Here is an 18,441-nt window from a genome sequence, read left to right on the forward strand (position 1 = left end):
AAAGAAACTGGATGTGGTTTGTGAGAGTTGACACCAGGAAAACTATCTTCATCAAATAGGACATGGCGAGAGACAATTAACTTGTGACTAAGAAGAGAATAACAAATGTAACCCTTGTACTGAGATGCATACCCCAAAAAGATGCATTCAGTGGTTTTGGACTCAAGTTTGTTAGATCGATAAGGTTTGAGAGATGGATAGCAGACACACCCAAACACTCTTAAATGATCTAACTTGGGTGGAGAGTTGTATAAAGCTTCAAAGGGAGATTTCATACCTAAAACAGAAGTGGGCATCCTATTGATTAAATAAGTTGCAGTAGCACAACTATGATACCAAAACATGACAGGCAAGGAAGCTTGATTCAGTAAAGTGAGAGCAGTTTCAATAACATGCCTATTCTTCCGTTCAGCTAGGCCATTTTGAGCTGAAGTATAAGGATAAGACCGCTGATGAATAATACCTTTGGTTTGAAGGAAATTCTGAAACAAATGACTAGTATACTCACCACCACTATCACTTTGCAAAATTTTGATAGAAACATTGAATTGAGTCACAACAAAAGCATGAAAGTGCACAAAAACACCAAACACAACAGCTTTATTGATTAATGGAAAAATCCAAGTATAGCGAGTACACTCATCAATGAAAGACACATAATACCGATACCCTTCAATTGACACAGTAGGAGAAGGACCCCACACATTAGTGTGTATGACCTCAAAAGGTGTTACAGACTTGGAAGCAGGAGAGGGAAAGGGTAAATGAGTGAACTTGCCTTGCAAGCAAGGTTTACAGACTTGAGGGGATGAGGTACAATGAAATGGAATGGATGACTTACGAAGTGCTACTTGTACAACTGAATTAGTTGGATGACCCAACCTACAATGCCATAAAGCAGAAGACACTTTTTGACCTATATAAGCTGCTGGACAGTGGGAAGAAGATTTGAGCATTGGAAGAGGATACACTGCATTATTACTCAGTCCGTGAAATAGAGTTTGCTGGGTGACCTTGTCCTGTACACAGAGAGAAGAGTCATCAATAATACATCTGCAATTATTGTCTTTGCACAATTGATGCATAGACAATAAAGGTTGAGACAACTGAGGAACATGCAGAACAGAATTAAGTTTGAAAGTATGAGAAGGAGTATGAAGATGAGCACTGCCAATATGTGCAATATCCAAACCTTCACCATTAGCACCAGTGACTTTCTCTGTAGAGGTATAAGGAACAGGCATTTGAATGTTAGACAAGTCTGATGTCATATGATTAGTGGCCCCGGAGTCCAAAAGCCAAAACTCGTGGGATGGTGCAGAAGGTGAAGAAGAAGGGCGCTCATTCATAGCCACATGTGCCTGAGGTTGAGATGACCCACCAGGCGAAAATGGGATTGAAGATGAAAACTGCACAGGAGAGTAATATGACATTGCAGAAGCAGATGGAGAGACAGAAGGGGGCATGGACTGCTGATAACCGGGATAGCCTTGGGAAGATGAAGAATACCCTTGTGGTGGCTGAGATGAAGCAGGAAAACCAGTCCTGTCAAAACAGGTTGTAGCCGTGTGACCAACCCGATGACAAATCTGACAGCCATGCTGAAAACAAGTAAGAGCAGAATGCCCTTTCCGATCACAGATTTGACAAATTTGCAGCGGTTGAAATGACTGAGGAGATAAGCCTTGTGACCCAGAAAACTGAATACCATGTTGAGAAAACTGAGCATATTGATGCGCTCCATAAAAATTCTGTGGAAACACGTTAGACTGGTTGCCAGAGAAAAACTTCTTGCCTTTACCTTTTCCCTTGAAATTATTCCCTCTGAAATTGTTGTAGGTTCCAGAACCCTATTGAGATACAAAAGCAAATGGTCCTGAAGAAAACAGAGGAGGCACCTGAGGTGGATAATGCATTGGTTGCATTGGTGGATAATGCATTGGTTGCATTGGTTGCAGAGTTGGAGGAAAGGATTTTGTACCAGAAGAACTACCAGCAGTAAATGCAGAGCTTGAGGATTGAGCCAACATGGCAGACATAAGAGGAATATGCTTGGCGGTTTCATCCAACGTGGATTCTTCAGCCTTAAGTTGAGACCGCAATTCTTTTAGAGAAACAAGATTTTCTCGACCATGTATAACAGCTTTGATAGTGTTAAATTCAGGAGGAAGTCCTCGAAGGGCAACAATAACAATATCTTCATCAGATATAGTAACACCAACAGCTAACAATTGATCCCTAGCATCTTTAATCCTCTTAAGATAATCATCAATAGATTCAGGTCCCTTCTTAATGTTTTGTAAATCAATCTTCATTTGCACAATACTGGTTCTAGATAAGTTGGCAAACCGTTCACGAAGATTAATCCATAGTTCCTGAGACGTCTGACACCCAATCACACAAGAAATAGCAGCAGGAGATAAAGTCGCAGTAATAAGAGTCATCAAAGCTTTGTCATGTATAACCCAGACTTTGTAGGCATCAGACAACACAGGGATTGCAGCAATAGTTTCTCCTTCAGACACATTGAACTTAGATGGACAGGAAATGGAACCATCAACAAATCCACGAATTCCATTACCATCAAGCAACAATTCCATTTGAAAACTCCAAGTAACATAATTCGAGTCATCCAGTTTGACAGTAACAGTATTGCCAACACTAGGAATTAAAGAGGAAATAGGTGACTGCGTAAGAGCCAATTGAGCAGTAGTAACCATGATTCTTAGACAATTGCTTCGATGTTAAGAAATGCACAAATGCAGCAGATAAATGCCTAAAAATTGCACCTCCAATACCACCAAGAAGGCAACGCACAGACGCAAACACCAACGCAGATGAAAAAACCCCAAAAATTAGGGTTTAAACAAACCAGAAATTGCAAGAAATCGCAATCGATTTGCAGAAATAGAGGAAGAAATACACTACCGCTAGATAAACAACGAGCAATCAACAACCAAGAAAGCTGAACAACAGCACCGACGAACACTTCCGACGAAATCACCGACTAAAACTGGCAACGAAATCACCGACTAAAACTGGCAACGAAATCACCGACTGTCGCAACCGAAGAAGAATCGACAAACAATCTATGAAACAACACCAAGAACGATCACCAACAAGCACGATGAGCGGAAGCAGGAGGATCGAAATCAATGGCGTAAGCCTTTGATCGGCAAAGATACCATGTTAACTTGAAGAGAAATGAGAGGAAAAATACTCTGAGAGAAAGAGAGAATCTTGAAGTATAAGATTTTCTTATTTCACACCTTAATGGTTACAAGACTCTGACTTACAATATAAATACTCACAGTATAACTACCCTATGACATAATACACCCAATCTCCTAATGACACCTGTCACTCAAAGCAAGGCATACAATATATTTCAACTCTCTAATCCTAACAGCGGGGTGGGCCGGAGGTTATAGTGAAGAAAGAGGAAAAAAGGTGAGACGGGGGAATGAGATCCTCCATATCCTCTTTGTGAGGATCAGGCGGCGGTCAAAAATTAGTTTAGAGTTTATATTAAAATTAAAAATAAATAGTAGTTCATGAAAATTAGCCGTATGATTTACAACGAATAGACACAATTAAACGATTAAAGAATTAAAATGAATTTTTCTATAGTGTTTTTTTTTCCAGTTATACCTTTTTTAAGGGTACTTATCAAATATAGCTAAAAACTAGGGAAAAGGATCTTCTCCGGATCCATTTTATGTGGATTCCTACATCGTAGCAGTTCATCATATATCATACGCTCAATGTTTGTTAGATAGTATTTGTGTTTAATTTTAAATAAAAAAATCAAATAATTTTTTACCGCACGATATATGATAAATGAGATCTCCACAAAATAGATTTGGATGGGATCCAATTCAAAAAACTAGTGAGGCAAATTGTCTGCCCTCCTGTTTGGGTGCTCTTCCCATCCCCTCTTATTTTGTGCGGTCACGATTAAGCTACGTCAACATTTTATATTAATCTTTTTATAGATATAATAAGACAAAAAGCAATGAGAATATAAAATGTTGATGTAGTTTAACCGTGACCGCACAAATAGAAGGAGATGAGAAGAGCACGCAAACATGAGGGCAGACAATCTGCCTCTTTGTGAGGATCAGGCATCCTTTAAACGTGTTAAAATTAAAAATAAATAGTACTTCATGAAAATTAGCCGTACAACTTACAACGAACAAACACGATTAAACAATTAAAGAATTAAAATGAATTTTTCAATAGTGGTTTTGTTTTCCAGTTAGACCCTTTTTAATGGTACTTATCAAATATGGCTAAAAACTAGGGAAAGCGATCTTCTTCGGATCCATTTTATGGGGATTACTACATTGTAGCCGTTCATCGTATATCGTACGATCAGTTTTCGTCAGATACTATTTATGTTTAATTTTAAATAAAAAAATCAATTAATTTTTTACCGCACGATACACGATAAATGAGATCTCCACAAAATAGATCCGGATGGGATCCAATTCAAAAAACTAGCGCTCAATTTTCCAAAATGTCAGCTTTTATCTAAAATCTTAAATATATTCAAAATCTGGCTTAAATAATTACAATACCTTTAAGTTTTTTTATGGAGCTCCGAGCATAGAATGCGATCTTTCAGTTTAAATAGCAATGTTATTACGTATTTTGACCTGTCCAATAGTGACTCTCGAAAAAAATATGTTTTTTTTCTATCGAACAAACAATATTATCCTAAGAGTTTAAGACCTTCTCCAATTCTTGGAGTAAAACTCAAATTTTAGGTTCTAAATTTATCTCAACTTGCTCCAACCCTTGGAGCAAATATGAGTTTTAACTCGAAACTCATTCATGGGGCAAAGAGTTAGTGGGGCTGGCCCATCATATATATGTATTTTTTTAGTTTAATATTTATAAATTTATTAAATCCAACTATTAATATTCTAATATGATTAAAACCACAGGTAAACAATAATAATATATATATATAATGGTCCAAATTTAAATTGAACGGCTAAAGTAATTTAAAAAAAATATATTTTATGTATTTCATATTCTTTCATAGTGTTCCACAAGTTTCATGTTGGTTTAGATGTTTTCATTCTTGGTTCATTTTGTCAATCAAGGTATTAATTTGTTTCAATTAGGCTCATGAAGTTTGATTAAACTCTTCATTTTTAGTTGTACCAATTTATCCTTTTCATGTAAAACTTCTTTCAAAAAGTTAAAAACATCTTTCAGTGCAAAACATTCACCATCTATAACAATCTTTTATCCTTCTGAAACATATTTTTTCGTGTAGTTTCTAATCCCGCAGCAATGCGCGGGCAATATTTCTTGTAATTTCCTAAAGTGGAAAAGAGTTCCCAGTTTTGATACTCAAACAGCACGTTGAAATTTACCAAATGTTTTCGTCTCAAAGAAAGCCATTACATACAATGTAGCATACACTAATTCTCAGAACCACGAGAAAATTCAGAAGAGCGTAAGTACAAAGAGACATCACTATTACGACAGTGGCATTGCACACACTCATGCGGCTTTCCATGAAGAGAGTGGCGGAGTTTCGGAGTCCTTCCAAGTACTAATGCCATCCATATATCTGTCACCTTTAACGGCATCGGCTGAAGCATAAGATTCAAGCTCGGCCATTTCTTCTGGTGTCAGTTTCACAGACAGAGCTCCAATATTCTGGTTAAAATTGTCAATCTTGGTGGTTCCAGGTATGGGACACACATCATTCCCTTGGTGATGAACCCAGGCCAGTGCTAGCTGAGATGGCGTGCACCCCTTCCTCGCTGCAAGATCACTAACCCACTCGAATATTGTTTTATTATGCTCTAGGTTTTCGGCTTGGAACCTGGGTAGATACTGCGACTAATAAACCACATAAATAAGCATATACAACATAACTTTGTAGCAACACAATACAGACTCCTCGGATTGTAGAAAAGAAATCAATTAAGGCAGGTTCAGCTGACAGTAAACTGTTAATCTACCCTCAAAATACAATTATATTAAGGGATGTTTAAGCCTCTAATGCCGAAATAAATCATGTCCACTTCGATACTAAATGAGAAATAAAATCTTTACTGCATGAATTCCGCAAGAGGATAGCCTGCTAGGAGAGATTACTAAACTTCGTGAGATCATTCCTAATTTGAGGACTTAAGGTATTCACAATAATAGCACGAGGATGCTACAACATAATTTCCAAATTTGAGGACATAAGGATATTCACAATAATAGCATGAGGATGCTACAATGTTCTCTAATGTGCATATGAACAAACCTTTCAGAAATCATCGTTGGCTAGATTGTCGACCAAATTAGCGCCTGATGAAAAAAATCCTCTTCCTAGAGGACTGTATGCAACAATACCAATGCCAAGTTCCCTGAGAAAATAGGAAAACGAGATTAACATCTACAGCCACCTCCTTAACAACAACAACAACAACAACAACAACAAAGCCTTTTCCCACTAAGTGGGGTCGGCTATATGAATCCTAGAACGCCATTGCGCTCGATTTTGTGTCATGTCCTCCGTTAGATCCAAGTACTCTAAGTCTTTTCTTAGAGTCTCTTCCAAAGTTTTCCTAGGTCTTCCTCTACCCCTTCGGCCCTGAACCTCTGTCCCGTAGTCACAATCTTCGAACCGGAGCGTCAGTCGGCCTTCTTTGCACATGTCCAAATCACCGGAGCCGATTTTCTCTCATCTTTCCTACAATTTCGGCTACTCCTACTTTACCTCGGATATCCTCATTCCCAATCTTATCCTTTCTCGTGTGCCCACACATCCCACGAAGCCTCCTCATCTCCGCTACACCCATTTTGTGTACGTGTTGATGTTTCACCACCCAACATTCTGTGCCATACAACATCGCTGGCCTTATTGCCGTCCTATAAAATTTTCCCTTGAGCTTCAGTGGCCTACGACGGTCACACAACACGCCGGATGCACTCTTTCCATCCAGCTCGTATTTTATGGTTGAAATCTCCATCTAATTCTCCGTTCTCTTGCAAGATAGATCCTAGGTAGCGAAAACGGTCGCTTTTTGTGATCTTCGCTAGATTGCTCCGGTCATTAGTGTGGATAAGTATATAAATGGATAGAGATAGGAAAGCAAACACAAGATGTACGTGGTTCACCCAGATTGGCTACGTCCACGGAATAGAAGAGTTCTCATTAATTGTGAAGGGTTTACACAAGTACATAGGTTCAAGCTCTCCTTTAGTGAGTACAAGTGAATGATTTAGTACAAATGACATTAGGAAATATTGTGGAAGAATGATCTCGTAATCACGAAACTTCTAAGTATCGGAGTGTGGTGTCGTCTTGACTTGCCTTATCTGTCTCATAGGTAGATGTGGCATCTTCTCTGGAAGTACTCTTCCTCCATCCAGGGGTGGTATCTTTAACTGGTGGAGATGCACAAGGTAATGTATCAATTTCACTTGAACCTTACTTGTAGTTTCAGGCTTGGTCAAGCGCGATACAAACCATGTAGTAGGAGTCCCCCAAGTCGCCGAGCTAGGGAGTCTGCTGAAAGAGGTGACAGACAAGGTAAGCAATCAGAGCTCCGACTGATTGTTCACCTTCTCCCCATCTTGCAGCAGCATGAAGGATAAAGAGAAGAAAACTGAGAAGAGATGATATGAGATACTTTTGCTTTTGAAGAAGTAACTTTCCACAGGCTTATTCTTGAACTGAGCTGGAGGGTTTTCTGGTTTCCTCCAGAGTATAAGGCCGACTGAAGAATTTGAGGGTCAAAACAAGTCCATCAAATCTAGAGTACGTTCTACCCTGCTGATATGGGATACTTTTGCTTTTGACAGAGTAATGGATGTATCGGCACGTGTGCTGTTACGCTTGTCTCCACATGCTTCCTTGTATCCTTCGCACTTGCCCTATCTGTTCCTCAAGCAGATGCGGAATCTTCCCTGGAAACATAAGATGTTGAAGATGAGTACTCGAGAGCAATGCCAGGTAAGTAATCAGGTAAGGGTTCCAGGCTGTCAGTTCCTGGCTGGGAGCTTGATTCCAAGTGCTGACTGATTGCTCTCTTTCTCCTTGTCTTGCAGGTAAAAACAAGGCCAAAAGAAAAGACAGGGAAAAAGCATGATATGGGATACTCTTGCTTTTAACCCTGATGATATGAGATATTCTTGCTCTAGTATAGCTTGTTTGCAGAGGTATTATCGGGGGGAAAGAAAGCTGAATATTTCGAAAGGCTTCGTTGGGAGTGCCCTCTCAGATATGATGAAGGGTTGAGCATTTTTGCAGGTCTGCCTGTCCATTGGGGATGGAGGTCGGCATATATAGGAGCCTCCCTAACAACAAGTAGTAATGCTATTCCTTTACCCTGCTTGGTCATAGCACGGTAGTGGGAGCTGCCAGTTTCACATGTTTTAACTCTGTCAGAGCACTTTGAAAAAGTGGTCTGTGGTATCTGGCTCTCGAGATTCGGAGAACGATGCCTCTTCGATTTTTGAGAAAGCAATCATGCTGAGGGTCTGACTCTCGAGATTCGGAGAGCAGTGTCTCTTCGATTTTTGAGGAAGTAATCATGTTGGGAGTCTGGCTCTCGAGATTCGGAGGGCGGTGCCTCTTCGATTTTGGAGCAAGCAATCTTGTTGGGAGTGTTGTCTCGAATGTGAGTAAAGGTTGGGCATGTTTGCTAGTCTACCTTGCCACGAAGCACAAAGGTTGACACACAGGGACTTTCCAATTATCCAGCAATGGTACTGTTCCTTTACCCTCTCTTCGATTTTTAAGAAAGTAGTCATGTTGGGAGTCTGGCTCTCGAGATTCGGAGGACGGTGCCTCTTCGATTTTGGAGCAAGCAATCTTGTTGGGAGTGTTTTCTCGAATGTGAGTAAAGGTTGGGCATGTTTGCTAGTCTACCTTGCCACGAAGCACAGAGGTTGACACACAGGGACTTTCCAATTATCCAGCAGTGGTACTGTTCCTTTACCCTTGTGGGTAATAATATGGTAGCTAGACCTTCAAAATTTATGTGTCTAAACTTTGTTAGTGCTGTTTCTTTGCTATTCTTTTACCTTTCTTGGTCAGAGCGATGTAATGGGAGCTGCAAGCTTCACGTGCTCAACTTTGGCAGAGAACTTTGGCAAAGTTATCTGTGGTACCCATGAGCTATTGTTGCGTGTGGGAAGTGGGTGATTGAACAGTAAGATTCATGTGCTTTCTACTTCCCCAGAAGTCTTCGACAGAATGCCCATAATTTCTGCAAAGCTGAGTGTGCGTGTGACAGGTGCTGACAAGGCTAGAAAAGTAGGTGCCTCTTCGGTTTCTGGGATCGGCCCTCGTGGTCTCTGAGCAGCCCAGCTTTTGAGAAAGCGAGCGCCTCTTCGATTGATTCGGAGAACGATGCCTCATCGGTTTTTGAGAAAGCAATCATGCTGGGGGTCTGGCTCTCGAGATTCGGGGAGCAGTCTCTCTTCGATTTTTGAGAAAGTAATCATGTTAGGAGTCTAGCTCTCGAGATTCGGAGGGCGGTGCCTCTTCGATTTTGGAGCAAGCAATCTTGTTGGGAGTGTTTTCTCGAATGTGAGTAAAGGTTGGGCATGTTTGCTAGTCTACCTTGCCACGAAGCACAGAGGTTGACACACAGGGACTTTCCAATTATCCAGCAATGGTACTGTTCCTTTACCCTCTCTTCGATTTTTAAGAAAGTAGTCATGTTGGGAGTCTGACTCTCGAGATTCGGAGGACGGTGCCTCTTCGATTTTGGAGCAAGCAATCTTATTGGGAGTGTTTTCTCGAATGTGAGTAAAGGTTGGGCATGTTTGCTAGTCTACCTTGCCACGAAGCACAGAGGTTGACACTCAGGGACTTTCCAATTATCCAGCAGTGGTACTGTTCCTTTACCCTTGTGGGTAATAATATGGTAGCTAGACCTTCAAAATTTATGGGTCTAAACTTTGTTAGTGCTGTTTCTTTGCTATTCTTTTACCCTTCTTGGTCAGAGCGATGTAGTGGGAGCTGCAAGCTTCACGTGCTCAACTTTGGCAGAGAACTTTGGCAAAGTTATCTGTGGTACCCATGAGCTATTGTTGCGTGTGGGAAGTGGGTGATTGACCAGTAAGATTCATGTGTTTTCTACCTCCCCAGAAGTCTTTGACAGAATGCCCATAATTTCCGCAAAGCTGAGTGTGCGTGTGACAGGTGCTGACAAGGCTGGAAAAGTAGGTGCCTCTTCGATTTCTGAGATCGGCCCTCGTGGTCTCTGGGGAGCCCAGCTTTTGAGAAAGCGAGCGCCTCTTCGATTTCTGAGATCGGCCTTCGTGGTCTTTGAGCAGCCCAACTTTTGAGAAAGCAAACGCCTCTTCGATTTCTGAGATCAACCCTCGTGATCTCTAAGCAGCCCAGCTTTTGAGAAAGCAAACGCCTCTTCGATTTCTGAGCAGGCGCCTCTTCGATTTCTGAAGCTCCGTCGAGTGCAGATTTTTATAGGGGCTGGCATTAAGTTCCAAAGCACACTTGAATCTCTACCAGTAGAAGCTTCATTCTTGCACTTCTAAGATCTTGATTTGTCCGACCTCTTCTCTCTTCAACACCTTTGAAAATGTCTGGCCCCTCCGACCGTCGTTTTGACTTGAACCTTGTTGAAGAGGCAGCCCCACCTTCTCCAGACAACATATGGCGCCCATCCTTCGTCTCCCCTACTGGTCCTCTTACCGTTGGAGATTCCGTGATGAAGAATGATATGACCGCTGCTGTGGTGGCCAGGAACCTTCTCACTCCCAAAGATAACAGACTACTTTCCAAACGGTCTGATGAGTTAGCTGTTAAGGATTCGCTGGCTCTCAGTGTTCAGTGTGCAGGTTCTGTGTCTAATATGGCCCAACGCCTATTTGCTCGAACCCGCCAAGTTGAATCATTGGCGGCTGAAGTGATGAGTCTCAAACAGGAGATTAGAGGGCTCAAGCATGAGAATAAACAGTTGCACCGGCTCGCACATGACTATGCTACAAACATGAAGAGGAAGCTTGACCAGATGAAGGAAACTGATGGTCAGGTTTTACTTGATCATCAGAGATTTGTGGGTTTGTTCCAAAGGCATTTATTGCCTTCGTCTTCTGGGGCTGTACCGCGTAATGAAGCTCCAAATGATCAACCTCTGATGCCTCCTCCTTCTAGGGTTCTGTCCAGTACTGAGGCTCCAAATGATCCCCCTCCGGTGCCTTCTCTTTCTGGGGCTCTACCGACTGCTGAGACTTCTCCTAAGCAACCTTTGTGAAGGCTCCCTCTTGTATGTTTATTTTGACTCATGTATATGTACATATTTGTAGCTTATCGGGGATATCAATAAATAAGCTTTCCTTCATTTCAACGTATTGTGTTAAATACACCAAAGCCTTCTTCGCTAAGTTCTTTGAATTTTCTTTTGTTGAAGCTTGTATGTTGAAGCTTTCTGAGTGGAGCATGTAGGTTGGGGTAGTGTTCCCTTAATTTCCCGAGTGAGGAAAACTTCTCGGTTGGAGACTTGGAAAATCCAAGTCACTGAGTGGGATCGGCTATATGAATCTTAGAACGCCATTGTGTTCTGTCCTGTGTCATGTCCTCTGTTAGATCCAAGTACTCTAAGTTATGGGTCTATTGTCTGGGATGTGCCTTGATGTAGTCCTACAGTTATGGGAAAGCTTTCGGTTTGTCCTACAGTTATGGGAAAGCTTTCGGTTTGTCCTACAGCTTCGATTGGTATATTGTATGGGTCTATTGCTTCTGTCCTGGCTCATCCTGTCTCTCCCAAAAGTTTCCACACTTCGATTGGTATATTGTCTGGGTCTATTGCTTTTTTATGCTTCATCTTCTTCAAAGCTACAACCACTTCTTCCTTCCGGATTCGACGATAAAAAGAGTAGTTTCTACACTCTTCTGAGTTACTCAACTCCCCTAAAGAATCACTCATTTCATGTCCTTCATTGAAAAGATTATGAAAATAACCTCTCCATCTGTCTTTAACCGCGTTCTCTGTAGCAAGAACCTTTCCATCCTCATCCTTGATGCACCTCACTTGGTTTAGGTCCCTTGTCTTCTTTTCCCTTGCTCTAGATAGTTTATAGATATCCAACTCTCCTTCTTTGGTATCTAGTCGTTTATACATATCGTCGTAAGCCGCTAACTTAGCTTCTCTGACCACCTCCTTAACAAAACAATTAATAAGTCCTACTAAGCCTCACCGGCAAGTTGGAATTATATCTTCCTCCACATCTCTAGCCCACAACGACCACTCCAACTGCACTGCTGTTATTGGATGAACAGCATGTGCTCTTCTTATTGTGGAACCTGAGGCCTCGGATAAACCAATGTACTTTATCTTACCCTCTTCAACTAATTTCTTGAGTTCCCCAACCTTGTAAAGACATAAAGAAATTTAAGGAATCATGATGCAAACGCTCTAGTTAAAAAAAGCGACATAGCCACAGCCGACAGATAATTATACAGTGGTTTGTTTAAACTAATTTGGATACAATACATGACTTGGAGACAAACGGAATCAAGTTGACGAATTCATAAAATATGTGACTTGTTAAAATGATAGAAGACATCGTAAATCTCCAAATAACTTCCTGAAAATGCAGATGCTTACTCACGCTGAATAAGAGTTGGTTCTCTTCGAGTACCGTTCTTACAAATACACCTGTCATGTTTTCTTAGTTCATAATATTCTATGAAGTTGTTAACCACATTGTTCAGCAATTGCAATTAAAAGGAGATTAAAACTTAGTGAGTGAAGATAATAAACCGTGACTTCAATGGGGACACGGGTGTCAATGCGGTGCTGATAATAGAGATCAACAGAGTCAATGCCAAGGCGCTTCAAGCTACCCTCAATAGCAGCTCTCACATACGCAGGGTCACCTCGAATGTCCCACTTGTTATCCACAGGGCTGCAACCGAATTTCGTGCCCAATTCAACCTTGTCTCGCACCCCTCCCTTGAGCGCCTGCTCCTCATTAAACCAACAAAAACCAATTCACTTAGTCCACTCGATTCAACATCAATCCAAACAAAGCCCACAAAGCAATTACATATAAATTCACTACAGGAAACAAGAGTAAATCGATTCGAACCCAATGCACTTGATCGTCAGTTCATTCCATTCAACAATCCAAACAAAACCCACAAAGTAAATCTCTATTTTACTCTCTCTTTCTCTCTCTCTCTCTCTCTCTCTGGAAGAACAAGAGTGAAGTCAACCCAGTTCATTTCATCATCAATCCAAACAATTCCAAACCCAAAAGTTACTGACAGAAACTCAGAGTGACTGATTGTGATTGTGACTTGTGAGCAAAAAAGTCAAACAAAACTTTACCTTGCCGAGAAGAATTTCGTTGGTGTAGGGGCCGTAGACGTCGGAGGTGTCGAGGAGGGTGACGCCGGCGTCTATGGCGTGGTGGATGAGAGTGATCATGTCTTGGTCGGGTTTCGGAGGGCCGTAGTGGGCGGACATGCCCATGCAGCCAAGGCCTTGAGCCGAAACCTCCAGGCCTTGCGATCCCAACTTGATCCTCCTCACTACTCCTGTCATTGCTTGATAACTGCGGTTGTTGTTTTTGTCTGAATTGCAAAGTGAGGAGTGAGAGTGTGTGTGTGTGTGAGATAGAGAGAGAGGTGTATATATATATGTGTGTGTGTGTGTGATATGAATGGAGGCAGTTTGGTAAAATGAGGGAGCAGGAAGGATGGTGGTGGTGGCGTCGGCGGTGGTGGAGTGGTTGGTGGAGTCGTAAGCGGGCGAGTCATCTTCCACTTCTAGAAGGAGAAGTAAACGTAAGGGTCTGCGTAACAGTGATGTTGATTGAGTGAGTGTATCGTATGCTTCAGGGGAAAAAAAAAAAAAAAAGTTTCAGTCTCAGTATAATTTATATAAAACCACACCAAAACATAATAAAGATAAAAAAAAATGATGGTGGCTGCCACAATTTCCGGCACTAGCGGTCGGTGGTATGAGTCATGCGCAATAAGGTATCGTTTGGTATGCAGACGGGACGAGACGGAACGGAATAGGACGGAACGGGACGGGACAAGATGGGACGGAACGAAGAGAAAGCAAAAATGCCCTTGGATAGAAATAAGGAGGAAGAAGAAGGAAACGGAGAGGTTATAATTTTGTGTTGCACGGATGTGGAACGAGCCATTTCAAGGGTGAGGTGGAAGGAAAATTCACCTAAAATTCGTTCCGTGAAACAGCATGTTCCACCTGTTTTAGGCATATCAAACGTGAGACGGAACGCTTCATCCCACTCTATTCCGTCCCATCTCACATACCAAACGGTACCTAAAGGCAAAAATATAAAAATGCTGATAAATCCATGGCATTATCCTATTTTTTCATTCACCTTATAATTTCACATAAAAAAATAATAAACTAAAACCCATTTTTCCCACCCACAATTATTCCTAACATAACATTTATCACAGCACCACACCTTCATTGACTCTTTGCAACCCCAGTCCCTCCCTGAACTTCTTGTAGCAGCCAAATGCGTTAATTGGTAGCCATGGTTGCAAGTCAAGAGGACAAAGTAGGGAAGAAAGAGTAGCCCGTGAAGGACAACTAAACCTCTTCCCCTTATCATCCCATCCCTCTTCTCCTTCCGCCGCTCTCTTTCTCCTCATCCTCTCCTTGCCCTTCCTCCACCCCAACAATCTCTCGTGCTTCCGCTAATCCTCCGCCTCTGTTTTCAACCCAAAATCCCCAATCTTGGTATTGAAATGATACAAGGGCAAAATCCAGACGAGCTCACTATTTCCTTTGAAATTTGGATGGTCATTAGTCTCTTGCCTTCTCCAGCAATAGGTAACTATTGCGGTCTACGCTACAATGAAAGTTTTAGACCAACAACAACTTTCGGTCGTGGCGGTTGAAGCCGAGGGAGAGATGAAACCGAAGAGACAGAAAACCGAGGACGCAAAGAGAGACGGTGGGGGGAGAGAAAAGGGGTAGGGTTTAAAAGTCTTTTTCTATAAGGATAAACATGTCATTAATATTTTAATTACAATATAGGTAAAGAAATACGATAATGAGATGGATTTATCAGCACTCAAATATAAATATATTTATGCTTATAAATATAAATATATTAGTTCACAAATTGTGGCTTAATTATTGCAAGCAATATTTGCCATCGTGCATGTTAGCGATATCGGTTAAGTTCTGCAACGAACGCAACCCTCGTGTTTAGTTAACACCGTTGAGTTTGGAATCATGAGCAGACCGTCGATGATATGCCGGGAAAGGGTGAGGATGACGTCAAGTCCTCATGATAGAGTTATCAGGGGTTATTTCAAATAGTACATTTTTAGTTTAATCTGCCTATTCGATTATCTTCCAGGGGAATTAGGGGGTTCCTCTGGCCCTTTGCATGGTCGACTCCGCAATGTTCAAAGAGTAGGCATGGTCGACTCCTCAATGTTCAAAGAGTTGGCTAGAAGGAGAAATTATTAATCTCGGGAACACAACCCGGTATACCAGTATCATAATACAATTAGTTGAATTTTTTTTCATTCCAAAGTTTTCAGTAAAGTGTAATATTACATTTGGTGTACCAAACCGTGTTCCCGATACATTGAAAAACCTCTGGGTTAGAGGTATGGCTTTAGATGCCTACTTGTAATATATTTGTCATTGGCCTTGTCAATCTCTTCATCATACGTTTAGATTATCTGAAGAAAAAAACACAGATGTAAGGTTTTGATTGACGTGAATAACACGAAAGATCGTGTTGTACAAATCATCAGAATCTAACTTAGTTATCTTAATCCGGTCGCTACCGAAAAAGTCCCCGCTGAAAAGATTGCAATCTGGTCAGGTTGTATTTCATGTAGATTGTATTCCAATGGATTTAAAAGACAAACGGCAGAATATGACCAAAAAAGAGGCATCAACTAACTAAAGGTGCAATGTATCTCTGAGTTAGAACTTAGAAGTGATTTAGTTAGTCGATGCCTCTTTATGGTCATATTCCTCCGTTTGTCATTCAAATCCGTTGGAATACCATCCATGTAATACACGTTCCAACCAAATTCCAAGGACATCGGTTTGCAGCTATTGGATGTTTTTACACTTCCTGCTAGAACATAAGATTACTTCTAATATTTATGAGCCCATAACTAGAAGGAAATGGAAAGTGAAGATCTGAAACTCGAATCAAATCCTGCCCAATCTTAAGGTATGAAGTACGTCAAAAACTTCAGGTTGACTGACATGACTATTTTCCCACCGGCTAATCCATAGAAGTCCAAGCTGCTCCACCAAGTTTTCAAGTTTTAGAATTTCGTGGATGGGTGGGACAGATAATGGAAAATAGACATGTTGGCCAGCCCGAAGTTTTTGGCATAATTCATCCACTTGAAATTGAGCAAGGTCTCTTTTGGGCGATTCTTAATTTCCATTTCTGTAAAGTGATGGGCATATACGACTACATACATATTACAAACGTACACATCCCCAAACACGTACAAATAACATATCAAGCAAGATTTTTTTTTTATTAAACACCTGCTGAACTTTTAAAACTCCCCCCTAGAGGGTAAAGGGTATGCAGTTCTCCATCCAACTGCTACTTCCTTTTTAAAATGTTTCACTAGCTGCTTGTTCGAGGAAACCTAGCTAAAAAAGTTTCATGTAAACATAAAACATATTCTGTACTGCAAATATGTAGAAATGCAAACTGAAAATTGCGATGAGCAACTAATGTGTTTAATATGCACAGCTAAAAACAAGTTGACTCGCATCTGATATACCCTTATCCCCTACACCTTAAACATCCCCACATACTAATAAACCAACCACTTTAAATGGGAACAAAATTCCTCTATTACATGACAATTTTAGTTGTTCCTAATGATGCTGCAACAAGTAAAGTTTGTTGTTTAATACCAACAATGCCAACAACAACAACAAAGCCTTTTCCCACTAAGTGGGGTCGGCTGTGTGAATCCTAGAACGCCATTGTACTCGGTTCTGTGCCAACAATGCCAAACATAAACAAGGTGATGATTTTTTTTTAAAGAAAAAGGTCCTCACCTTCTCACTTTTCAGTTCCCTGTATTTGATTTTCAGGTTGTGAAAAGAAATCTTTGGCATTACGTGCTACCTCTGCTTCAACTACTGCTTCCAACACAAGGTCCGATCCCTTAACATTCTCTGCCATCACAACCACTGGTTATTATTCGAACATGTATATTTGAGATGAAAAGGAAAACTGTTTACAAATTCTCAGGAAACTCTAAGGCATGTTAAGTTATAAAATAAAAATAGTATATGTGTGCGTGTCAGAATAAAGGTTTGTGGAAATAGTTTAATGTGCAAGATTTTACGTACTAAGCAATCAAGAATTGTATTCCTATGACGTGTGTTTAAGAGTATTACTGAGCAATCAGGAAACATTTCAAAAGTATTCCTATGACGCGTATTTAAGCCCATAGCTCAGCAAGTGGGAACTCAACAACCCCGAAAGAACCACCAACAATAGCGAATCAATTTCTTATGGGGTATCATGCACAACTAGACTAAAAGAAAGAGCAACACCTTTGTCGAACAACCATACAAGGGTATAGATAAAAAATGGTTAGTAAACACAACCATTGATACGACATAGATAAAAAATGGTTAGTAAACACAACCATTGATACGAAACCATAATATGTGCAGCACAGAAATTCTTGACCTCTATAACTCAAGATAATTTGGGAAATACAGAAAAGTAAGTGATTTACAAAAGAAAATTTAAGGATATGTTGTTCCCAAGCTATTGAAATGGGAATTTCATCCTGGTGCTCCCTATGACGTGTCCACATTTGGACGATAAAATAAATGATAACAAAACTAAGTTCTATAATCAAGAAGACTATTACCCTTGCGATTTGGTAGCATCCCAGTGCTTTCAGCTGAAATTGGGAGAACAATGAAAAGACCACTCTCATCATAAAGGTCATCTTTCTCTGCACCACTTTTTAAAGTGCCAGTCTTCACAGCATCAGACTCAGCCAATTTTGCATATGCAGTTGCTTGACTATGAAAATTAGGTGCGTCGGAGATTCTCAAAGTACTATCCTGTCAAAGACAGGTACAAGGAATTCAAGGCGATGCGAAGTAGGCCATTTATAAAAAGAAATCGTATTATTGAAACCTTCATTACACTATTTATTGACTTCCGCTCCTCCTTGGGCTTCTCAAGTGAAATGTTGGTTCCTAACAAGTTGACATATACACTGGTAATCATGAGAGAAGCATAACATTACTTGGAAATAATGTATGGCTGCTAAGAATACTACCACTGCTCAAAGGAGCCGGGTCTTGAATATTATCAATCAGCTTTCGAGTCATAGGACCCGGGTTCATAAGTGATATGCTTCGGACTTCATAACGAATCGACTCTAGCTGAGCCAATGCGTCTTGAAGCTCTTTATGAACCTAAAGGTCA

The 18,441-nt window shown here is 40.8% G+C and overlaps 2 protein-coding genes and 1 pseudogene across 13 annotated transcripts in view; 1 reads left to right on the forward strand and 2 right to left on the reverse strand.

Annotated features, from left to right (window-relative positions):
• LOC126617846 (uncharacterized) overlaps positions 1–18,441 on the reverse strand; it is a 62,732-nt gene that overhangs the window by 43,500 nt on the left and 791 nt on the right. For 4 of the 12 annotated variants that reach the window (XR_007621552.1, XM_050285931.1, XM_050285930.1 and 1 more), the window contains exons 4-7: positions 18,293–18,431; positions 18,148–18,209; positions 17,873–18,071; positions 17,043–17,162 (exon numbers count right to left, since the gene is read on the reverse strand). Coding sequence is in view for 9 of the 12 variants with exons in the window: in XM_050285931.1 (XP_050141888.1) it covers positions 17,047–17,162; positions 17,873–18,071; positions 18,148–18,209; positions 18,293–18,431 (516 nt within the window). In the remaining 3 variants the exon portion in view is untranslated. Of the gene's footprint in view, positions 1–13,427; positions 13,792–15,493; positions 15,680–16,080; positions 16,626–17,042; positions 17,163–17,872; positions 18,072–18,147; positions 18,210–18,292; positions 18,432–18,441 lie in introns of those variants that run through there. The other 8 variants (XR_007621551.1, XR_007621550.1, XM_050285929.1 and 5 more) reach the window with 6 other exon arrangements.
• LOC126617830 (uncharacterized) overlaps positions 1–18,441 on the forward strand; it is a 43,017-nt gene that overhangs the window by 9,400 nt on the left and 15,176 nt on the right. The gene's annotated exons all lie outside the window — the stretch shown is intronic.
• Positions 5,356–14,947, reverse strand: LOC126617831 (probable aldo-keto reductase 2; annotated as a pseudogene).

The sequence above is a fragment of the Malus sylvestris genome, chromosome 4, assembly GCF_916048215.2.
Source record: "Malus sylvestris chromosome 4, drMalSylv7.2, whole genome shotgun sequence".
NCBI lineage: Eukaryota > Viridiplantae > Streptophyta > Magnoliopsida > Rosales > Rosaceae > Malus > Malus sylvestris.